At 34.8% G+C, this 26,082-nt stretch overlaps 1 protein-coding gene across 7 annotated transcripts in view; it reads left to right on the top strand.

Moving 5' to 3' along the window:
- The window catches only part of SLC16A7 (solute carrier family 16 member 7), a 79,542-nt gene extending 68,070 nt beyond the window's left edge, over nt 1–11,472 (top strand). For all 7 annotated transcript variants that reach the window (XM_042815493.1, XM_042815489.1, XM_042815491.1 and 4 more), the window contains 3 exons: nt 3,329–3,472; nt 4,754–5,566; nt 8,099–11,472. In XM_042815493.1, the coding sequence (XP_042671427.1) occupies nt 3,329–3,472; nt 4,754–5,566; nt 8,099–8,370 (1,229 nt within the window). In that variant the 3' untranslated portion in view covers nt 8,371–11,472. The remainder of the gene's footprint in view (nt 1–3,328; nt 3,473–4,753; nt 5,567–8,098) is intronic.
- Nucleotides 11,473–26,082: the final 14,610 nt, after the last annotated feature.

Below are 26,082 nucleotides of genomic sequence, written 5' to 3' on the forward strand. Positions count from 1 at the left end.
TTTGTCTTTTCTCTGGTGTCTTTGCCCACTACCTGTCTAAACTGATACATGCATACTTGACTTTGAGCTAACGCACATTGTAGGTGAGGATGACATTGCATTCTTTGATCACAAAAGCTGTAAGTCCTTAAGTCCTGGCCCAGCTGCCATAGTTAAGATCCATAGAGATACAGTTTTCTTTTTTCTGAACTGTTTGCAAAGCTACGTCCCTGAAAGTATTGTGGTGTGAAAATGAGTTATTTCCCATTCCCTAAAAGAAAACTTCCAAAAGCAAACATCTTCCCCAGACAACTAAACAAATAAGAATCTGACGTATTATCCTGTCATGTAGAAGGAAGGAAGGTTTGATGGAACAATATCAAAGAACATGGATACTATGGTTCAGATTCTTTTACAGTAAATGCTACTGTAGAGCATGACTTTTCCCATGGTTATAGTTGGAAAATGTCAACACTGTGCAATGTTGATCCATAGTTTTATTTGAATTAAGTTAGCAATGCAGCAATATTGCACAACAAAAATTTTCAATCTATTTCTCTCCAACATTTGATAGTCTGCTATGTGTGCATTTAATTCATCATCTTCACACTGTCTCACATGTATCTTGGCTTTTCACAGTCTTTGTTTAATGAAAAAGACTGTGAAAAGAAACAGATTGCTATCAGGTCTTTTGCTATCTAGATAATTTCTTAAGTTCTTACATACGGGTACAACTCAAGATGCTGCCTGTCATTAATACGTCTGTAAATACTTTGACCAAATATTGTCCAAAATGCTTCTTTTGTAGTTCTTCCCCTTCCTCCCTCCCTCCTCCCCCAAGGATGATGAAAGGAACATTCTAATATGATTACAGCATAGTCGGCATTTATTGCTGACATAATTTTGGGGAAATTAACAAATATTACATGATTTTTCATGTGGTCCAATTTATAGAAATACTCCTATTTCATAATAAGAAAAATAACTTGAAAATATTAAAATATCCTTTTTTTGGTGTTTGAAGCGAGATGCCATTGTTGTGTTTAGCAATGAGAACCCTTAAGCCTTTTTCTTTTAGAAAAATATCTTAATATTATTTTTTAATAATATAAATATTACTTGATATTGGAATTAAACTTTTTACTTTGAGTTAAAGTTGTGGGTTTTTTGTTTGTCTGTTTGCTTTTACTTTAACCTAAGAAAATATATTGTTCATGTATTTTAAAAGGGCTTTCTTTCTAATCCAGACACGACCCTAACTACTGATTGTTCAGATTTGTGATTGAAATTACATATCACTGTAGTTATGAGTGCACAAGTTTACTAAGACAAGAGAGGTACACATGATATATTTAGAAGTGGTTTGAGCATACGTTATCCATCCTTCATGTCTCATGCCTTCTGCTTATGTCCTCAAAAGGGAAACCTCACCTCACCAAGGTTCTGCATGGATTCCCCTCAAGTGTAAATAAAAAAGCGCTGATTATCTCACAATGTAAAATGTCTGCTAAATGGTTTAGTGTTTCATGTGTGATTTAAACTAATTAAATCTCTGGGCTGGTTTATATTTGGTGGGCCATTCTATTATTGAGTTTTTAAGCCTGGAGGTTTCAGTCCACTTTTGTGATTAATCAGTGAGCAGCAGAGCCAGCAGAGTCCTCTGTCCTGTTTTGTTCATCTGCAAGATGAGCCCTAGCACCTTCACTTTGATTACCCTTTACCTTACCAGTAAAATAGCAATAATGTTTCTCCTATATTCCACCACCTATCTTCCACTGCTCAGCTTCCTGGGAAAAAAAGTTTTTTTTAGGTCCATTCCATCACTCATACAGAATTGAGCACATTTGCTAATGCCTGGGCTGCCTGGACAAGGAGCTCCTTTTATTGCCAGAAATTTCCCTGGGCTGTTTGGGCCCCAAGCTGTTTCTTAAATACAGATTGTAAGATCCAAGCATCACTGAAATCTTGTGGTAAATTAGAGCCCTAAATATTCAGTCAGTCAACTTGACATATTTGTCATCAAATTAACTTCAAGCTGACCTTTGGATTCACAAGCTGTTAGAAAAGGTGAGCAGGCACAGAGCAATACTATGGTAAATATTTGTTTCCTTAAGGAAGTAAGCTAAAATGTGGTCATTCAGCATATGCAAAGTATTTTTGTTGTAGGTATTTACCATTTACAGTATGTTCAGAATACTCATTTAATACATTTAGAGTAATTCAAACAGTGGAGTCCAAAATAACAGTATACACATGAAATATACAGTCTTAAATTTAATGGAATTTAGGGTTTTTTTTGCATCATGAAAATTCTGACATTTACTCCTTCTGATATTCAGAGCGAGAGACTTAAAAGAGTTTTGCAATGAAATCAGGTGCAGTGCTTGGCATTCCGCTTTATGCCAAGTGCCTGTTTTGTATTTAAAATTTATTGCTTTTTAATACTGGTGGTTTTTTTTTTTTTTAATTGAGTAAGTTTAGTTATTGCAAAAGCAATGCAATTCATAATGGTTTGGGCCAAATATAGTGCAATCAGACGGTGTGCAGTTTTGCCTAAAGAGCTTTGACAACCTCTTAATCTTGATATGTAGCATGCCATGTATTCTAGTCATGGTCGTTTAAGAAACATATAATGCATGTCATGCTAAATTGCATACTAGCTGTTTGTTTAGTGTGGACATAATTATACCATAAACTGAACTGCAGTTGAAACTGAGAAATCGACTTGTAGTAATATTTTTAAAGTTTCAAAATCTTTATGCTAAACCACATTTTAGATTTTTCCAGACAACCTGTAATCATCCTATTGCCCATTAACTGCCTCTCTGAATCAGGTAAGGGAAAATGGTGACTGGGGGCCAGAAATGTACATTCTGATGTGACAGTGTCTATGTGTAGGCTTAAGTCAGTGTCCAAGACATACTGATGTGCTACAGTATCAACAAGATCAGTTGTTGGTTTGCTTGCCTGGATATTTTTCCTGCTCTGTTAAGCAGGGTTTTGATATCTGTCTCATACATGAAATTCTCCAGCTCTTGCACTTTCAAAACTTCCACTGTCTGATCTCAGTATTGATTACTTGTGAACTGTAACAATCCTTCTTGCTTGTCTGATGTCTTTAATTTTGTGATCCATCTCCATGATAAATCAATATTTATATTGTCATGGAGATAGTATATCCACATTCAGGCTCATGTGTCTGCAAACAGAGTGTTTGTCTGACAAATCAGTATAGAAACAGCTAAACATTCTCCTGGATGGAATACTAAGGCATTCCAACATATCTTGAAGAAGACATGTATGATAGAGTTACCTTCTATCTGCTAATACTTTTTCTTTCTTCCAACAGGTCCCATAAGCAGCATTCTGGTGAATAAATATGGTAGCCGACCAGTGATGATAGCAGGGGGTATTCTGTGTTCATTTGGCATGATTGCTTCCTCTTTCTGCAATAGCGTTCTGGAGCTATATATATGTATTGGTGTTGTTGGAGGTAAGAGTGCTCTCTAAAATGTAATACTATATTATTTCTAGTACTGCTGTACCAGCAACCCGTTACTGAGAGAAAACAGCATGCAAGGCATTGCACATGCTAAACAAGAAGGAAACAATATCAGTTCATTTCAGCCATGTAAATGTTTTAATTCTTTAAATTAGCCACTATGATGTTAAATTATTTCATAGAATATTTAAGGAACAGCTGAGAATTTTATTCAATAAATGCTGTATATATGTACTCTTCCATGCTGCACTGTAATTATGGTATAAAAATTGACAGCATTTATTACAGTAATTTGTGTAGCATTTCACGTTCATTGTTTTAGCTTTCAATCAGGTTACACATCAAGCAGGGTGGCAGAGAGTAACAGAATTATAGTGAAAATGCAGAACCTAATCCCAGCTTTCTGTAGGTTTTCTCCCATAGAAAGTATGATAGGTTTCAATTGTAAAGCTTTCTGTGTAAAATCCAAGTCAAAATTTAAACAAAATTTTTCCTGTGTCATTAAAAGCCTGAATATTTCCTAAGAAAATGAGGTAGCTGTAAAGCCAGTAAATTAGTTATTTACCAAAAGTATCTCTAATAAAATGAATGCCACCAAACAGATGAATAGCTACTTAGCCTTTATTACAGAGATGTCTTAATATGGACAGAAGGCCAAGAGGAGGAACTCATATTCTCGTGTGAATGTGTGGACTATCTCCATACTTTTCCTCCTCTTCTGCAACAAGTGGGGACTTCCATACCCGAGGTTGTAGAGCTGAATGTGCTCCAAAATAATTATACCTTTTAATTTCCACTTTTATAAACAATTTCAATCTTAAATAGGACTGGAAATAAAATGAGAGGAGATTTGTTTAAGTTCATCCTATTTTCATTGTAACTGAGTTGCCATTTACTAACCTTTGTAAAATGAGCCAAGAGAGAATTGTATTATGGCTTACTAAATAAAAAATAGAATCATGGTGCTGATACCATAATTCCTGTGTCATTCCACTGTCTCTATCATTGCTGAAACACAACAAGGAATTTGGGTTTATATTAAAATGCTACAGGCGGAAATGACAGAATACCACCATGACTTACTGCTGACTTGAAGAGAGACAGCAAGGCGTGAAGCTGTATTTCACTCTCATTCTAGGTGGTTTTCATTTTCATTCAAAATCACTAGATTAGATATTGGTAATATTAAAAAAAACTTGGCTACAGTATAGTGTATGTTCTGCAGTTCATGCTATGCAATAATGCTTTGTACTATTTGTATTTGTATTTTAGGTCTGGGTTTGGCATTCAATTTACAGCCTGCCTTAACAATGATCGGCAAGTATTTCTATAAGAAGCGTCCCATTGCTAATGGATTGGCCATGGCTGGAAGTCCAGTGTTTCTGAGCACATTGGCACCTCTCAATCAATTCCTTTTTAATGCATTTGGTTGGAAAGGAAGCTTTCTCATTCTGGGAGGACTACTTTTGAACTGCTGTGTGGCTGGGTCACTTATGAGGCCTGTTGGACCAAAACCAGTCCCTCCTGTGAAAAAAGATGTTGAAAAAGGCACAGGAGATTCTAGCCTGCACAAAAACAACAAGAAGTCATTTTGGCAAACTATTAATAAATACCTAGACTTATCCCTCTTCAAACACAGAGGGTTTCTGATCTATTTGTCAGGAAATGTTATTATGTTTATTGGTTTCTTTGCTCCAATAGTTTTTTTGGCTCCTTATGCCAAACACAAGGGAATTGATGAATATTCTGCTGCTTTTTTGCTATCCATTTTAGCCTTTGTAGATATGTTTGCTAGGCCTTCAATGGGACTTGTAGCAAACTCTAAATTTATCCGTCCAAAGATCCAGTACTTTTTTAGTTTTGCTGTCTTCTACAATGGAGTCTGTCATATCTTGTGTCCTCTGGCAACAAATTACACTGGCTTGGTGATATATGCTGTATTTTTTGGGTTTGCATTTGGAATGGTTAGCAGTGTACTTTTTGAGACTCTGATGGACCTCGTTGGTGCTGCCAGATTTTCCAGTGCAGTTGGACTGGTCACCATCGTGGAATGCTGCCCTGTGCTCATAGGCCCTCCTCTAGGAGGTAAGAATCTCTTTTATTCCTTTTTTTTTTTTTTTCCAGGTATGATCTTGCAGTTTACTAATGAATTAATAAAATAATTGTACTTAATGTTATGTCATGTTTTCTCTGTGATTAGGAATGCAATGTAGAAGCACTGCATTGCACCTATTGTCTTTGCAATTCACAGTTTCATATCTGCATGAAAATGTAAAGGCATTCGTGGAATGTATTTGCAGTAGATAGATTATTAATGTATCTTGACTAGCCCTTAAATTCAGATAATGTATGATTCCCTGGTAGTACTTAGAGCTAAGTTTGCTGCCTTAATATATAATATATTCAGTTCCACTTTGCTCTTCACCAGAACAATTCTTACTCCCTTGAATTCATCTGATCCACTGGTCAGTTTTTGAAGATTTTACAGAGTGACTTGTAGTTTCTCCAACTTCATCACAGCTGAAGGAACACTTTCTTACATTTAAAATGACAATCTTAATTTCTCTAAATGGAGACAATTTGCATATCTAGATAAAACAAACCGGCAGAGAGGTGCTGGAATGGACAAAGTCAGGCTTAGCAGCTCAGGCAGCACTCCAGCATGGTGTTGCATGGCACTGTGCCCTCGTGTGAATGTCACACCACACCTCCACACTCAGCCAATTGTTCAGCCTGTTTCTGTAGGCATTAGATAGGTTTCAGACATTTCACTGTATGAATCATCCTACCTGGACTGAAAGTTGTTAGTGTTACTAACTTCTCTTTTCAACGTAAGGGGAGATAAAAAGCAGACTAGTTGATATAGCTTAGGCTATATTTGTAACTTTTGGGAATCAGGTAGCAAAAATGATGAAAAGAGTCTTACAGAAGTTTCTCTAAAAAAAGTAGATACCCAAATCTTGTTGAAAAATATATATTAATTGTGTGTGTGTGTCTTGTACTGTAAGCCCAACAATATAGAAATGCAAAGACTCCTAGCTCTGTGAACATACACTATACCCAAATAAGCAGTGTCACAAAAGTCAGCTAGACTATATGTGCCTAAAAGTACATGTCCAAGTTTTTTTAGGATTGCCATCAATATTTGTATGAAAAAAGCATTCCTTTATGAAATTTTAAATAAGCCAGAACTGTTCAACTCATTTCATTACAATAATAATTGTACAAGTATGTTTTAACAGACCTCAAGATATTCCATATTTGCCTCATCTTTTATCATATGAGTTCATTTTGGTAATGGCAGAACAAAACGTACAACTCACACAGACTCTTTCTGTGCCTCCTAGTGTGGGGAGCCATCTGTGACTGATAGAGTCTACCTTTTTCAGCCAGGCCCTGAAATCAATATCAATATCCAAAAATTTTAAATTTAATATCAGTGGTGCAATGGCATATATGAGTATTTATTTTTTAATTTGTCAGGTTTGCACAAGTTTTGAAAGGCTGTGTATAGTGCTATAACCACAAGTATTTGTGCTATAACGATGGTAATTGACTGTGCTTGTTAAACAGAGACAACAGAGGGGATGAACACATGAAAAATCTAAATTCCAGTTTTGACTAGTTCTTGTTCTTTTAAATACTGTGCTGAAGTAATGTTAGTGCAGAATCTCATTTTTAATCAATTTTGTGAGACTGCTTATGAATAAAAAGTGGTAAATTGTACTATATACAATAATAAGTTAATTATACACTTGCAGCACTACTTGAGTTTTTTCTAATGCTAGGCTTGTGAAGTAAAGAAAAGACTAAAATAGTTTGATGGCTTGTAAATGTGTCTCAGGTAAATTAGGGCATTGGGTACAACCCAATAGAAGCATCTAAGTAAGTACTTACTGTGCAGATTATCTTTTGAATTTCAGTGATAGTGTAGCTGTGTTCAAAGCTGAATGCTTGGATAAGTACAAATGTTGATTAGGGAGTTGAAAAAAATCAGAAAGAATGGCTCGTAAAATGGAAGAATGTTGTAGTTGTCATGTCCGAACTAATCTTAGAATTTTGAGTATAATTCTTAGGTACAGGCTTCTGAGTTCAAAAATCAACAGTTAAGGATGATGGCTGAAGAAATAAGCCTTTCTATTTCTTTCACCAGTCACAGGAAAATAAAAATGAAAAACAAGCAGTTGGTGCACAGTGACAGCAGTCTAAGAAGGCACATTCCTTCTCATGCTATTGTCTGTGTACAGCCTCCATGAGTGTCAGGCAGTCACTCAAAAACAATAAAAAGCAAAATCAGGAGCTGAATAAAATAATACGACAATGAAAGAAAATGAAAGAACTGGAAACTGTCTGTCATTATTCATTAAGCTTTTCTTACTTTGTTCTTCAATATTTTATCATTGTCAGTGATTCCAGTGACAATTGCTAGTTTAATCAACGCATGTTTTATTAGAGGCCCACTATATATTTTAGACAATTTGAATGTGTTGGAAACACTTTTCTGCTCCAGCTTTGAAAACAGGTCATATATAGATGCTTCTCCTGAAGAAATATTTAGATTGTATTAGGTGTTCTATTCTAAACATACTTTTCTCTCCTTTTGTTTTTCTATTTCAGGTTGGTTAGTGGATGTTACTGGTGAATATCAATACATGTATTTTGTCTGTGGAGTGATTGTGATTGTGGCCAGCATCTGGTTGTTCATTGGCAATGCTATTAACTACAGGCTATTGGCAAAAGAAAAAAAGTTAGAAGATGAGAAACAGAAAGCACAGAAGAACACTGACTTGAAGGAGGCAGAACCACTAACAAACAACGAGAATGAAGATGCTGCTAGCAGAGCTGACAAAACTCTTGAAGATCCTTCAGAAAGAGAAACCAATATTTAATCTGCTATGTAGCCCAGAAGACAACACTTATGACTTCCATTTGAAATATGCCTTCAAGACACAAGCCAGGTTTTGTGTTAATAATGATCAGTTACAATATTGGATGGGAACAGATTTTTGCCCCATGTCAAGACTCCGAGTTAAATTACAATCTACTGTTTATTTATTTCAGTGATACAAAATTGAAGTTACAGAGGTAGTGGTTCCATAAATAAGCCCATCCAAACTATGACTCTGGACAGTGAAGAGTCAAGAAAACTAGGTGTAAAGCCTTCACATGACAAAGTTTTGTTTCAAAAATACATATAATGCAAAAGCGTCTGTTGCTGTTATATGGGGAGATATTTTGTGTTCTTTAATAGAGTACTGTTAATGTCTGTTGAATTAATGTGCCCAAACTGTATTTACTACTAATATAAAAAAAAAAAAAAAAAAAAAACGAGCTCAAAGATTTGTTTCAAAATTACCCGAATGAAGCACAATGAAAACTTTTTTTCTCATTTATATGCCCACTAGATCAAAATATTCATTATATCTATGTAAAAAATTTCAGTAGGAATGTAGAAGTTCAGGTTGGAAGACACACAATTGGTGGGCACAATTTATAAAATGCAATAAACAGCAGAGGTTGTTTCCTCCTGTAGTAGGTGGCTATGTTATACTTCAACAGACGCATTTGGACACAAGTACATTCAGACCTCACTAATTCAAAATAAGCTAAATGAAAGTATTCTAAACTAGAATTCATACTGCTAACAAAAGTGGAAATCAGTTTGTTCACTTGCTTCATGGCAATGACATCAGCGTGGATGCTTGAGTTAATTGGCAAGTCGTTAACTGGTTGATGACAAGATGTAAGGTCTAACTTCAGGTCCTTGAGGGCAGGCAACTTCATACCAGTTCTCATCTCCCCTTCCCGTGTATTTAGTGAAAAGCTACTTCTATTTCATGTTATTGGTTTAATCAAAAATGCTGCAAAGTATATTGTCAGTACAAATCTGGGAGCTTTGTATTAGTGTATCATTTTTTGTGCAGGATATTTGGTCTTGTTTCACATAGACACATCAATTGAAATACGCACAATTGTTCCTTTAGGTAAAAACAAAATAAAATAAAATAAAAATTATTAATAAAAAAAAGATTTAGCATTGCACTTGAAATTGAAAAGTGCAAGGTTCTGAAGGTTTTAGATGAAAATATTTCTGTTCTATTCATAGTTGAGGAACTTCATTTTGCAGAATTTCATATATATGCCACAGAAGTTGTGAAAATTAAGGGTCTGATTCATAGAACATTTGTACGTGTACATTCAATTCAGGAAAAAGTATGTTATTTTTCTTTAGTCCTCAAATACATGTCGTATAGCTGTAAATACTCTGGACAGACAGATATGTTAAATGCGATTTGAAGTGCCAATAACAAAAGAAATACAATTACAGAAACTAGCAAGTGGAAATGCCAGTTTCTTAAGAGCAGCATTCAATTTGCTTATTTTCACTATTTAAAAAAGACAAAAAAAGATACTGCTTGCCTCTGTCTTGCAGGATTATCATCTTATTTGCTACGTACTTCCAGAGTAACGCTGAACTTTTCATTAGCACTGTTTTGGAGAAGAAACATCATGAATCCACTAGCAAGATGGTACAGAAATTTGCATCTTCTTTTTACCTAATTAAGCGCAGGAAATTCAGACAGCTTCTACAAGTCTTGTAGGTACTTCAGCAATAAAATAATGTGTATTTCAGAGTTTCAGAAGAAAATAAGGGTTATATGCTCAGATTTGAGCAGTGAACTGTCTAAAGGAAAGTGATATAATCCCCATAAAGTTGCAGTTCAGAGACATAAATACATTATACCTTCTTTCAAAATGTAATCCAGACAACACCCTATGAGATGAAAGCATTACTCTGGTTATGGATGCATGGACATACATGGGGAGTTCCAGGGTCCAGTCTGAAAATGTCCCACATGTCACGAGATGTAGAGTTTCATAATTGGCAAGCTGTCATACAGTTAGGAATATCAGTAATAATGCTGGACTACAAAGGATGAACTGAAACATCAGCTAAAGAGTAGTCATCAGGAGCACCACTTTGCTCTTGACAGCAAGTGTCAAAGGCAGAGATTATTTGAAAAGAGTTGAGTACATAGGTAGAACAAAAATGACAGAGGCAAAAATTTGTGTGTTTATTATCTCTGCAAAACAAGCAAACAAACAAACATAAACCCAATAAACCAAAACGAAAAAAAAAAAAAAAAAAGAACAAGAACAAAACCACAAAATAGCATGATTAAAAATGCAGGGTAAAAGACAGCAAGTATCAACTTTTGATTTAAGCCCATTAAAAATAGATATTGACCTTTAGGACTCAAGTAAGAGGCTCTTGGGAATCATACAGGCAGCTCACCTGTTCTGTAAAGGACTGCAGAATGCAATAAAACATGGCATAGGAAATAAGGGAAAAACAAGTTTCTTTGAGCCATAGACACACCTACAATAGCAACACTGATGTTACTATCTCAGAGGAAATCGATATTTCTGTATATTCTCTACAGGACTCCTGATCTTTCATCTCCAGTCAATGATGTCAGTAGTAGGAATCAAAGAGGTGCTTTACCACCATTCACCAATGTACAGCTTTTAATCACATAATGAGGTAAAATGATGTATCAGACAACAGAAACAACATAAGATGTGAACTGAATCTAGAGAAGCATTTCTTTACATTCTTCTCATTTTTTCTTCTTAAAACTGGCAACAACTATTACTAGAACAGCAAATCAGAATGCACTTGATATTACTGAGTGTTATGGAATTTTGAATGCAAAGCGTAATGAAGAAGATTGGAGCCATATCTATGCAAAAAAAAAAAAAAAAAAAAAAAAGCCAGAAATGAAAAAGTCTTCCAAATAAGAGTCCTAAGGTGGAATTTTAATATGTAGTTCTTATTTTAATATTAATAATAAACTGCCTTCAGTCAATTCTATGAGCATTAAAGTAGTGAAATGAATATAACTTGCCTATAAAACCCGGAATATCATTCTTACTTGCGCTGAGCTGAAATCATTACTGCAAATAAATTCCTTACCATTCTGCTTTTAGAATGAGACCCATGTATATATCATTTATTTATGTCCCCCTGCTTTATTTTAGTTACTTTGGTCAGCCTTCACTATAGACCACTGCAGGGTCAAGATTAAGAGATACCTTTGCTGTACACAGTCATGTAATGTACTCTCAAATTTTAAGATGTACACGGGCACCTCTTACACACGACGAAGTCTGTAGTCTGTCAGTCAGTGTAAGCAAATCCTGAGTTAGCCTTAATCTGATATATATTTCATCCTCTTTATCTCTCTGCTATAATATTTCTAAGTCAGATTATCATGTTGTTTATATTCAATTAATCAAATAATGCCAAAATCTTAAAATTAGTAGGAAAGAGAATAATCAGCCTCCACCAATCATATGTTTCCTATTTAACATCAAGGTTAGATTTCAGATAGATTCAGAGTACTTATCCAGATACTTCTATCTCTTTAGTGTTTTTTGACATTATAATTCTCTAGTAGCAGGACGATTCTTCTGTTTTTCCCTTTTCAACTCCAGAGAAAGCCTTCTCACTAATAATTCTTAGTACTTCTTCAAGAACAAATGTTCACCCTTGCCACTTCTCACCACTGAACTGTGCTTGCAGCTGTTGCCAGTTTTGTATCTCCCTCAGGTTCGAAATCCTGTAGTCAAAGTGCAGTACTTATGTTTCAAGAAGGTGATTTGTGAACTGTTTTGACAGGGTTGGAAAAAGTTGTCTTCAAATAGATTATTATTATTTTCTTCAGTTTTCTAATGATATTTTCCTTATGAGAGTAAGTTCAGCTATCCTTGCTGTTGAAGTTAATGGCAACAATTTCCCTGGCTTTGTGACTCAACGTTCACGTTAATTTTTATGGCATTTTTGTATAGCAACATCCACTGTACTTAAAAAAAAAAAAAAAAAAAAAAAAAGTTTGTCAGTGTGTACATAACTGTTCAAAACTTAAGCCAGAGAAGTCTATGAAGAGTCACAAGCTCTGCGGGTAAACAGTGAGTTTTAATTATTATTTTTGGTTTTTTTTTTTGGTACAACCATCCATAAAGATTCTATGAAGTAGCAATGCATCATATACTCCCTCAAGGAGTAGGATTCATCTTGCCTAGTTTTATCCATACAGAAATCATATTGATTTTATTTCCCATTAGAGATGCATCCCTATTAACTATTTTTGTAACTTTATTTCCCTTCTTATTCAACTTGAAGGTTCTTCTGACTCACAGTTTTCCATTCTGATGTTGCACAAAAAACTTAGATACGGCATGGAATCTCTTATTAAATACTTGCTGTCATTGTCTTCCCTCAAATGCCGAAATAATTTTTTTTTCACTTGCTAGTTTAGATGGTTGTGGGGAGGTAAGGTGTTATCCACTTATATAATAAACTACGGATATAACACACAGCCAGGTAGTATTTAGCCATCAGGATTTACTAAACAAGCCCACTTTTTTAGAATCATAGAATCATAGAATGGTTTGGGTTGGAAGGACCATTTAAGATCATCTAGTTTCAATCCCCCTGCTATAGGCAGGGACACCTCCCACTAGACCAGATTGCTTAAAACCTCATCCAGCCTGGCCCCGAACGTCTCCAGGGAGGGAGCATCCACAACCTCTCTGAGCAACTTATTCCAGTGTCTCACCACCCTCGCAATAAAAAATTTCTTCCTGATAATATATAGTCTAAATCTACTCTCTTCCAGTTTAAATCCATTTCCCCTCATCCTGTTGCTACATGAACTAATAAAGAAGTCCCTTCCCGGCTTTCCTGCGGGCTCCCTTCAAGTGTTGGAAGGCCACTATAGCATCTCCCCAGAACCTTCTCTTCTGCAGGCTGAAGAGCCTCAGCTCTCTCAGCCTGTCCTCATAGTGGAGGTATTCTAGCCCTCTGATCATTTTCGTGGCCCTCCTCTGGACCTGCTCCAACAGCTCCATGTCATTCTTGTGTTGAGAGCCCCAGAACTGGACACAGTACTCCAGGTGGGGTCTCATGAGAGCAGACCAGAGGGGTAGAACCACCTTACTCTATCTGCTGGTCATGCTTCTCTTAATGTAACCCAGGATACGGTTGGCTAGATTAACTTGCTGCAATGGATACTGACAATTTTGCCTTTAATAAAAGTCAATCAAGGCAATTTTTGTTAGTTTCTCTATAGATAATTATTTTTTTACTCCTACTGAGGAATATAAAGGGATTTTTAGAAAATATTTATTATCAGAGATGACATCAATTTTAACAAGGCTCTCTGGTTTACTTTGGGGGGAGGGGGGAAGTTGGCACTTTTCTGATGTTTGTGCATATATATTTAAAGCATTTGCATGTATAGGCATCTTTTAAATCACAATTTGCATAAGTATTGCTATATAATTTCAACATCATTTCATGTTATTATTTTGCAATTCAATTTTTTTTTCTCTGTCATCTACCTCTCAGTTACAGTTAGGAGACTTGCATGACCCTGGAAGAATACAGCTAACAAAAAGCATAGTGTTTAAACTTGCACAGATTATTAGACAGTCTCCAAAATATTTGAAGTAGTTCATAGTAATATTTCAGAGCACTGCATACTGATGACTGGACTGTATTCCTTTTCAATATTTTTAGTAAATCTGAAGACTAAAGCCATACTGGTATATTTTTTGCATCACTGAACTGGTGTAAAAAAATTGATGTGTCATTTGAACACCCAAAGTCTACTGCCCTTTCTGTGAGATGCTGCCTTTTTGTATTTCTTTCTATTTATGAATTAAAGGAAGAAACTAAATGGAAATGTTAGGACATTAGTACCTACGAAGTGTTACAAAAAAAGTTGCAGAATATTTTGCATTCTTCATAAGAAAAGAAAAGAAAAGAAAAGAAAAGAAAAGAAAAGAAAAGAAAAGAAAAGAAAAGAAAAGAAAAGAAAAGAAAAGAAAAGAAAAGAAAAGAAAAGGAGAGAGAAAAAGGAAGGAAGGAAGGAAGGAAGGAAGGAAGGAAGGAAGGAAGGAAGGAAGGAAGGAAGGAAGGAAGGAAGGGGAGGGAAAAGAATTGAATACAGAATTTTAGCTTTCTTTCTCTTTTGTGGAGACAGCTGGGAAGCTGGTCACAAAATACTCCACTGGGGACAAGAAATAATGGTTGTTGGTCTTGGAAAAAAAAAAAAAGAGAAAATTGTTTCATCAAATATACTCTTCTGTTTAGTCTACAAACCATTCTTGCCTTCTAGAACAGTCCACAGAGTCCACTGAAGTCAACGTAAACAATCAGACAAGCTTTATCAGACTTTGGAAGTGACATGGCTTCAGTGGAGGCTTCAGCCTTACTTTCTCCATATCAAATCTCAGGAATGTCAGATAAAACACAACAAATGCAGGATTTATTGCAACTGGCAAATTTAGCTATGCCTGCATAATATGCATAGTGAATCAGTCCCTAAATTAACGCACAATATGTATTATTTTTGTCTATGTAAATAAGCAAAAACAAAAAGCAAAAACAAAGAAAAAAACCTTCTGAATGTAAATTATAAATAGAGAGGATATATTTAAATAAATATCCGAACAAACCTGTTTAACTCCTAAAGAGAATATCTGTTTGCTTTCAAGCCTTCTGTCAGCAGTTTATAATCTTCATTTTTATTTTTTTTTTTTAGACAGTGATTTGTGTCTTTTGGAAGTGTACATATAAATATATATATAAGGGAATATATATCTGTATTTATGTATGTGCATGTATATGTATTCCCTTATATATGGAACTCTAATTTATATATATTATATATACTTTTGTATATATAAAATATATATAATGTTTTAGAGTAAGTTGCATATTGTGCCTATTAAATGACACACACTTGTAAGCAGATAAAAAACTTCAGTTTTTATTCAAATAAAAGAACAGTGTAGAGATTTTTTACAGTGTTAAAGTATTATTTTTCAGTTTCTGGTGGTTTTATTTATATCAGAAATTCCTTCAGAAAACTTCATTATTTCATAACACTGATATTTCAAGCACAACTCAATTAAAAGTTGAGCTAAATTCACTGAGAAGGGAGATTTTTCATTATTAGACTAGAACTTCTCCACTGAGGGTGGAGTGGTTGGCTGGTTGTTCTTGCTGTAAAAATATTATCTGTGTGATCTCTGAGTAGACTGTGAAATGTAGACTGATTTTTCAACACTGTAATATGTATTAAAAGATCATATAAGGTATTGATAGACAAGATTTTGTTGTAAAAACTATGGAAAATGAGAAAACTGAAGCTCTGCAAACATTATTCCAATTAAATTATTGTGGGGAATTCTCCAGAACATTAAATTATAAAAACATTGGCAATGTTTTGTACATTTTCCACATATTATTTTTATTCTGTCTGCAGGTTGGCAAGTCTGTGAAATGCCTACACTTGTCTCTGACTCTTAGGAAGGTCTACCTTAATTTTTTTTTTTTTTTTTTTTTTTTTTTTTTTTTGAGAAATTTTTCAGAGTGGTACATGAAGCACTTATATAAATACCCTTCCTGATCTGTGAGATAGATGTATTTTCCAATTCTGGCTTACTTGGAAAGTTCACCATGTCTTCAGTCTGCTAATAGAACTTGGTATTCCTATGCAATAATTCAACATATAGTTGTCACTGTTGCTGGCTAACACTTTTTTTTTCTTCCTTTTTGTATTTTGCAATACTGTATGGTTTTTACTTGAATATATTGGCTAAACTTTTTGTTTGGTTTTGTTTTGACAATCAATTATTAGCTAGAGGTGCTATTTATGTTCCAAAGAGATCTGGGTGGATGACAACATTTTCTTTCTAGATGCCAAATGCTTTTTTGACCTGATAAAATTCATTGTTCATAATGTATATTAATCCTGTAAAATGCTTATGCACTGCATTACATTGTATTTAAAATGCATTTCTGCTCATTAACTTCTCTTCCAGGCCTGTACTAGTGTCTAATATGTCCAGTTTGTCCATGTATATTTATGGAAAATTACAAAGAAAAATATGTACGATAAATAATCAAAAAAAAAGAAAAAAGAAAAAGAAAGAAATAAAATTTCCATGTAAAATTTCTGAAAGTATGTAAATGCTTTTTAAGTTTTTCATTCTTTAGTAGAACATTATTTTTAATTTTAAAATGTTGAGATATGCAGATATATGCATAGATTAACTATTCAGATTTAGCTAAGACCTCAGAATCTCTTACATCTGCATACAGATACAGAACTGAAAGGTTTCTAGTGCAAAAAAAGTAGTAATGGCAGTAAATGTGTTATCAGCTCCTTCCTATCCCTAACCACACCATCATTACAACTAACTTTCATAAATTGCTCAAAAAACTTCTGGACAGCCAGGACTTTTCTCAATTATCCTGATTGGGAAGTTTTTCTGTATTCCATGTATACACAAAACCATTCATTACTAGTACTCATTTTTGTACAGAAGAGGAATATATCCATACAAATTAAAATAGTGGATATAGAGAACTCTATTCATTCACTTCTTTCCAAGTGTGTCCAGATCCTACTTACTTGTCACTTGACTTAAGGCTACTGTTGCTAGCCTCGGTTAAATCTTTTATATGTATGTAATTTGATTGGGTATTTGAAATCAGAAACAATTGATTAACATCATTTTCATGCTATCTATGCGCCTTTATAAACAAGCACAACAAGCTACTAGAAAACAAGGGTGTACCATTTCTTAATTGAACTGTTGAATACAAAACATAACTTTTATGAAAATAAAGACTTTTATTTTCAGATTTCTAATAACTGCAACATTTATTTTCATGTAATTTTATCACTAATTTCTTGACATGGAAACATTGATTCAGCTATATTTAGATTCTGTTTAGATTCAAGCCCATAGTAATATTTGCATATTTGAATATATGTAATATACATAAATAATCTATTTTGAGGCATAGACCAAACAAAGATTAAAATTAAATTGAAAAATGCTTAGTGGTAAAACTGTTCTTTGTACAATGCACTGGGTCCAATACTGCTCTTTCCAGTTTGTTTTTGATGCAAATATGATATTTAACTTTGATCAAAGACATTGTTATCTCTTGCATGGAAAACATATGTTGCCTCCCTGAATGTAAACGCCATGCTAAAATATTATTCAATTAAGTATATAAGTAATGGACTGAAATCTTCAGTTTTCACTTGAATACTTTCAAGTATCAGAATAATTGAATCACTGAATGATAGGATACCCTGCATTGGAAGGGACCTGCAAGAGTCATCATACCCAACCCCTGGCTCCACACAAGCCCAACAAAAAATTCAAACTATATATCTGAGAGCATTGTCCTAAGACCTTCTTGACCTCCCGTAGCTCAATGCCATGCCCACTGCCCTGGGCAGCCTGTTCCAGGGCCCGAGCATCCTCTGGTGCACACCCTTTCTGTAACCTCCCATCTGCCCCTCACCTGACACAGCTCCATGCTGTTCTATCACAGAGAGCAGAGTTCAGCACTGCCCCTCTGTTCCCTGTGAGGAGCTGCAGCTACCATGAGGTCCCTCCTCAGCTCCAATGATCTGAGCTGAGCAAACCCAGGGACCTAAGCTGTGCTCCTGTGTCCTGCCCTCTAGACCCTTCATCATCATTGTAGCCCTCCTTTGGAGACTCTGATTTAGATCTGATTTTTATACTACAGCATGCAAAGCTGCGGGCAGTGCTTGAGGTGAGGCTTCACCAGCACAGCACGAAGCAGAATAATCTCTTCCCTTGACCAGCTAGCAGAGCTGGGTCTGATGCACAGGGTAAAGCTGGCTTTCTTGACTGTCACAGCACACTTTTCACTCATCTGCAATCCTATCCAGCAGCATCTTACAAGGTTTTGTTTTCTCACAAATCTATGAAGTTTCTCTCTTTAGATATGCTTATTTTCTTTCCTTAATTTAATTGTATGCATATAGATTCCTCCTAGAAATCTTACAACTGCAAAGAATCACATGAGAGTTTTATTTTCTATGTAAAATTATTGTAGATTTGCTGTGATTTCAGAAATCTCTGATGCCATCTATACCAACTGGAACGGACTGCCCAGGGAGGTGGTGGAGTCACCGACCCTGGGGGTGTTCAAGGAAAGACTGGATGTTGTGTTGAGGGACATGGTTTAGTAGGAGCTATTGGGAATAGGTGAACGGTTGGACTGGGTGATCTTTCAGGTCTTTTCCAACCTTGGTGATTCTGTGATTCTATGATTCTAACTATATATAGGTCTTGAATGTCTGTGAACTGAAACAAGCAACTTTCTAATACAAGTTTTCTTATTTCTTAATTTAATTCAGACAACAGTTCATTAACGCAATCTACCTTTTATTGTTCTCACCAACATTTGTGGGATCCTACAAAAAGTCTATATTTAATAAAATAATTTAAATTGTATTTGAAATCCAGAGTACAACACCATAAGAAGTATTTTAAAAGTGTGAGTTATTCAAACATCTTGAAACTTTAAAAACTTTCTGCTAAAAGAAATTGAAACCAGCTAGGAATTGAAAGACTTGTCTTGCAAACCTGGTTAAGAAATCCTTACACTTTATGTAGTCATATTTTCCTCAAAATAAGTATCTTCAGAAATGGTAATTGAAAAATCTAAAGCCATAGGAGCATAAAAGAAATTGCAACATTTTCTGAAGTGTCACATGCATCGGCTTTCACTGACAAAAAGTTTATTTTGGAGGAGCAGTGATTCGTTTTGCCAACCATCATAATATACTTTGATTAATAACTGCAATTCCAGTTTTGCCTGAATGATAGATGAGTAATAGTTAGGCAGTGTAATTATTCAGTTCAATTGTTGAACTGGATAATTGAGGAAAAAATGGTTGAGATTGAATTTATTTTTTTTCTTTTCCTTCAGAAAAGAACTGCTTTTTTGCCTTAATTAGAAAACAAATGTTCTCAATTCTGTTTTGGACCTTCTGAATGGAAATAAAAGTAGACTTGGACACCATTTATTAAACAACAGGATCCATAAATGATCACATTATTGATTTATATAGACAGACAGATTCACTTCTTTCTTCTGTCTGACATGAATGAATGCATGATTTCCTCTTCTAAAGCTGTTGGGGATTAGTGAGTGATTTGCTGTCTTCTCTTCCATGTAATTTTTTCTGCCATGGAGACTGGTAATCTTTTGTTCCGTTTTACATGGAGGCACTCTAGCATCTGCTCTCCAACTCTTCCAACAGCAAAAATAATATTAAAAAAAAAAAAAAAAAAAAAAAAAAAAAAAAGCAGAGGTAAAGAGCACCAATGAAATAATGTTCTGTTATCCTTTAAGCAAAAAACCTTACAGAATTGTGTTTGGATAATATTGTAGGAAATGCACTGGTTTGAAATGATGCAGTATTCATCAGTTTTGAAAGACTGAAAAAAATTAGGCTGGCAGTGATGATCTCCTTCTTTCTACTTGGCTGATGTATATTGCAAACAAAACATTTTATTTTGGGATATTAATAAAATCCACAATCTGCTTTTTTGTATTTAAATGGACACTTGGTTTGTTGTATTAAAGGAATAGTCTGAGTTGATTCAAAATGACGACCTCACACAATTAATATTTAGCTTCCTGTCTTCAAGTTCAAAAATGTGGAATTACAGTCTAGATATAGAAGTATCAGAAATAAATAAGGGAAATAGTGCCCCAAAGTAGCAATTATTTTCCAAAACAGTTGATCATTCTACCAGAATACTTCTCATATGTTAACAGTGTCTCTTAATGCTCTCAATTCTGAGATCAAGCAAAAAAGATACCAAAAACTAATTCCTAAACTCTGCTTTAACAACAGCCACAGTAACCTGAAGATTCAGTGCAGCAGGCAGAGGGCTGTTAACAGAAGCACATAGTTGCAGGTTCTGAAAAGTATAAAGTGCTTCACAGCCTTCAGGAATTTGAAAATAACATGAGTTTTTAGCCTGTGGACTGTTTGAAATTTGGTAGTTGCTGCAGGGAATCAACAGCAAGGTGAACAAGTTTGAAACTGTTTATAAGGTCCATTTTGTATATCAGTTCATAACTTACTCCCGTATCTGTGTCATCAGTCTCAGCAGTGTGTTTTCTGTTTACAGAAGAAAGTCACTGGGAAGCTTCCCTGATGACCCTTCTGTCACCTTCCTCTAAGTGCAGATCAGAAAGCTACCAGGAGAGCCTGAGGTGAAAATTGCTTGTCTCTAGTTTTTTTGCACTTTCTCCAGCTTACAGCTAAGAATCTACAATGCCAAAAAATGACTACACAATACCGTGCTCTCTTCAAGGTGCTCAGTTCACAAGCTCAGCTCACTAGAAGTTATTTCAAGGATTATCTGTTTTGAACATATTCCAAATTCTTCCTCTGTGTGCCCCAAAACTAAACAAAGTACAACCAGGAAACTTTTAGGCTGAACAGCTGGGGTGGTTTTTTCTCTGTTAGTCAAGAACTTCAATGTGCATGGTTATATTCCAGTGGAAAAACTTACAGTTTTTAAATTTAGGGAATTCTCTTTAAAATAGATTTTGGGAAAGACCCTAGGAACTTCACATGGATGCAATCTGAAAGCTTTCTGAATAGATTTTTTCACTTCATGCAACTTTTCCTTACGAGACTTCCATCTCTACCAAAAAAATTCAGACACCCTGTGGAAAAGTATATTTTCAGATAATATTTTCATCAACTAAACATGGCTGTGAAAATCATAAGCTATCCCATGATGGAGGGATCTCGATTGGATTGAAGGACTTTGAGAAAAATATCCAATATAAGAAGAATCAGAATTTGCTCAGTCAGGAGTCTTTCTCCAACTCCTATAAATCCTCCAATTATTTTTTTTTGATACAGTCTTTATGGAATAACTTGTGTATTTGGAAAGTTATCTGTTCAAAATAGGATCACAGAATAAATAAAAAATAAAAAATAAAAAATGCAAGATAACTAGAATTTCATTTTTTACCTGTCTGATGGGCTGTTCTGGGAAGTTTTCTTATTATTTTCAGGTGTATTACCCTACATTTCTAGGAATACAAATGAAGTCTGTAAATCTTCGCAAAGCAAAGTAAGACCTATGTATTCAAGGTGTAATGTCAGTGATTACTATTATTTTAATGTACAGTATGAAGCACATACTCTTTCTTTCTCACCTTTGTAGCAGCTGAAGAAACACTTCCCCTGTTATCGGCATGAGGTTGCTAGCATCACTGATAAAAAGACTACTGAAACAGCTATTCACTTTCTAACATCTCCAGGATATAAATTACTTCATAGTTCTGAATATTCAAATCCACATATTGAGTTAAAAGCAAATCTTCCTCTCTGTTCAGCTCCTTATTTCTGTCAAGTTTGTTAGCGTAAGAGATTACATGCATATTTGTAATAGTGTTAATAGATTATATAATATATATATAACACTTTGTGAAGTTGAAAATATAAACTGAGTACCACAGTTTCAGTACAATATCTAGTCTGTATGAAAGTGTCTTGCTTGCAGTTACCATTTCCTCTTTTCTACTGCAAAAACAAGCATCTGTAAGTCCAGCTGTTTTCCCCTAAATTGTATTAACAGGATAACACTATACAGCCTTGTAGACCTGTAGAGGATTTGGAGCAAGGGAAAGTTCATACAGCAGACTGCTCTCTTGAGCTGTAGTTAATGTATTGATACACAGCTTCGTTTTGTCAATATCTGTTGAAGATAAGGTCAAGAGCTGCAGGATTTTTACAAGGTGTTCTTCTCCCATTACATCTTTCCCTCAACTTCACAAGTTCAGATATGCTTCCCAGTCTGTGCCAGAAGGGGAAAGGCTCAACTTTCCCAACAAAATGTGAATAGCATCTGCCATGAAAGGTGGATGAAAGGGTATAGGTACTGGGCCTTTTTCTGCTTAGCACATTTCCCTTCACAGAGGATTTCCCAGTGTATTGTTTTGTCTCTCAATGTGTTCTCTAAATGAATATATACATATGAATTCCTTAACTAGAATGCAGCATTTGGGATTTTCACAATAGATTTGTAGTGACTTATGCAAGAAAACCCACCAAAAAAAAAAAAAAAAAAAAAAAAAAAAAAACCTAGAAACCTTTCACTTAAGTAATGTTCAAGGTGATCACTTACATGTCTACAGATATATACATATAAAATACATGTTACCTTGTTTCTATACCTTGTAAATACTCCTTGCTTCCCAGAAAAAGAAAAGAAAATCATCTAAATGCAGACTTTTCTAGGAAATATTTACTTAATCTCTTCTACATTTAATGAAAGTTGGTATATAGAAAAAGTTGGGTAATTTTTCAGGCAGTGTTGAAATCCCACTGCTTAATACCGCTTTTATATTTTTACACTTTCATTTTTCTTAGCATATATGTGTAAAGGTCCATAGGAATTTGCAGTACTGAGCATACACATCCTGTGGAGTTCTCCATGTAACTTTCAGGTGAATTTCCATTTGATTCACTTCAATTTTAAAAGATTGATTATTAAAAAAATGTTTCATATTTCAACTTTTAAAGCTTTCCTGCTCATAGGGAACAATCCTCATTTAATTCAGGCAGTTTCTCTATATTCATAATTAACTATTTTATATTTCATCTCCTTAAATTCTTCTGTTAGAAAGATTATATAGTACCAGAAATTGAGTCTGCTTGAACTGATCAGTAAATGAGATCTATCCTTATAATCTGAGTCATCAAGAGAATCTTTTCAGAAGATTAAAGAATTGGCCCCGAAACATCCTCGTAATCGAAGTCGCTTAATGTCAAAAAGCACACTTGCTGCTCTCTTCATGAAATCCATACTTCAACAAAAGAAATGAAATACATCCTTGGACTTCTCAGACTTCAAGACTCTGCAGCTTTGAATTGAAAAGAGGAGAATAAAAATTTAGATTTAAGCCATTAAAGAGTGATTCATGTCCTCCTGTACAAAATCCAGACTTTACATCTTCTAAAATAATTTGAAAAGTCAAGTACGACACCAAGTACAACAAAATGTACCCACTCAAAAAAATTCATATTTAAAGCTCATCAAAGCCTAAGTTAATATACTAGAACAACCCTTTATGCAGCCACCTGAGTATTTTCAGATTTAAGGCTGTCTTCCGTTTTCTCAGCCTACAGCATGTCTCTGGTCATCCAGTCTCTCAGTGAACTGTACACAATACATTGCAGTAAATGTGTGGTCATTGCAGCACTGTGTGGTCAGTAACCCTCCAGTTCTGATTTTTTATATTCCAAAATAATTATGGAGAATGTTTCCATTGTGACTTCTTGCAGCAAGATTCCTTATGTACTGGTGACATGCTGTTTTCTATACTGTACATCCCACAGCAGCTCGCTCAGGGCTTTATCCAGTCAGGCTGTGAATGCCTCTGAGACCAGAGATGACATAGAACACAGTGATTTCTCACTTTTCCATCATCTTTTATTTTCCAATTTCCCATAATCTTTGAAAAGCTTCCTATTTAGATTTATCTGAATCTAGTCCTTCCCAGAGTCACTCAGTCTAAATCAAGATTTTCCCTTAATTAACAAACCATCAAATAGTCGGGAATCACTTTATAAAATTAAATACAGCAAGAACCTGCCACTTAAAATTTTGTAATGTAGGTTCAAATCTAAAATGCAAAGCTCCCTGTTTCAGTAAATTTCTATTTTGTTGAGTAACATTAACATAGACGAATCAAAGGTGTATTCCAAAACTCTTGAGTCACAGACACTGTGCCAGTGACATTTGACAAACTGTTTCTTGTCTTGTGAGTCAGAGGGTATGCATATCCTGATAAGAGGGCTGACACATAGCCCATCCTGCAGATGGGACTGAATCCTCTCCAAGGCTTTCTGTACTGACTCCAGCACCCTGGACCCCAATTTACCCTCATTTACTCCAATGGACAGTTACTGTGACCAGAAGGCCACCTACTTTTCTCTCCAACTAGTCTTGCTCAGTTTGGGATAGTGTCACATGACTGCACAATCATCACTCAGACTCATCACATCCTCTGTTGGCATTACAGACATGGGACTGCCACACTTGTCAACCTCAACACTCAGAATTACATTTTTGGGAGAGGTGACAACTTTTCTAATCTGACAAAGGCCACTTCTTTATGATGATGATCAGCATTAGGTGCAGGTGGTTCTCAAGTCCCTCTCATGGAAGAAAACTGTGTCACCACATACTTTAAACAGACAAGAAAAATAAGAAAAAGTGTTAGTGGTGCTTCTTATTTTTGTGTTGAGAAACAATTACCAGCGTAATTCCATATCTGTTGATCCACTTTTGTTTGTCAGAGCTCTAAATAGCTAAGGAAAGGAAAACCTTTTATCCCCTAAAAACCTCTTTTAAATAGTCTTTTTAGTAAAGAGCAAAGTATCTGGTTCTGAAGTTTGGAAAATTATGAATAATTGTCTGCTACTGAACAAAAATAAATATTTATTTTTGATTTTTTTTGAATATTTATGTTTTATATATATATCATAAAAAATCATGATATTAAAAAAAAATAAAAATCATTCAGAACTTAAAATAAAAGGGAGCAAAAAAATCTCCACTGAGAAGAAAAAAAAAACAAAAACAAACAAACAAACAAAAAAAGCCCCAACAACTTCAGAAATTGTTTTTATTTTCAATTTATGTCTTGCACATTTTTTATCAGATCTACATAATGACCAGGCAGTACTGTCACAAATATACAATGAGTGAAATCCCACAAAGGTAAAAAGTACTTTCCTTTTGTCACACAGAACTATGAATGTCAAACTTCTTCCAGAGTAAATTTGTCAGTCGTTGAAGGATGTAAGAGTGCTCTAACTCAGTTGATTTAAATATTTCACTATAAAACTCTCCAATTTTCAAAGCAGAAATAGATTCTTCAAATCCAAATATGTGTAATGTTGGTGGCTAATGATACCGTCAGTCAATATATTTTATTTGATCTCAGTAGCCTTTGTTCATATGCTTGTTTTGATTAGTAAGTGAAAAGTAATCATTCCTCGCAACTACATCAAAATACCCTGAGAAGACATTTGTGACTGTTAACCTCTTACTGTACATCCCAGTGTTGATTCACATATGCTGCTGAAGACAAAGGCTTGTGAATGTCTTCAGCACTGCTTCTACTGTGGAAGCGTGTATTGACAGATATATTGAAATCCAGTTTTATTTCATGAGTAGTAAAAAATTATGATTTCCATGAGTAGTAAACTCACTGACATTATAAGTCATAGTAGCAAAGTGCTTCACCTTTTTTTCTTTTCCTTCATAATTTCTTGATTATATGTGATTAAATGTGACTTCATACTTTGAATTGGAACTTTAAGAGATATAGACTACACCAAAGATAAAAATTGCTGTGAGCTGTAGCTCAGAAGTCAAATTAGCAGTTACTTGGTTGAGAAATAGTAGCTTGACAAGACTCTAAAATTTATCTTCTTCCAAGCCTCCTAGGAATTGGAGAAGGAAATTGCACTTGATATAATGGAAAACATTTAAGATTTTTAATACAAGGCAATGTATTCTATATACTCTCTATCAAGAAACTTTTTCAATCTGCTCCTACCTGAGGGATGATAATTCTGATGGCTTTTAAAATGAGAAAAGAAGCCTTACTCTATACTAAGGACTTTGAAAATAGCTGTATACTTGTG

This window comes from Centrocercus urophasianus, unplaced genomic scaffold (assembly GCF_019232065.1).
Source record: "Centrocercus urophasianus isolate 14NV4802_14NV808 unplaced genomic scaffold, USGS_Curo_1.0 seq_15, whole genome shotgun sequence".
Taxonomy (NCBI): domain Eukaryota; kingdom Metazoa; phylum Chordata; class Aves; order Galliformes; family Phasianidae; genus Centrocercus; species Centrocercus urophasianus.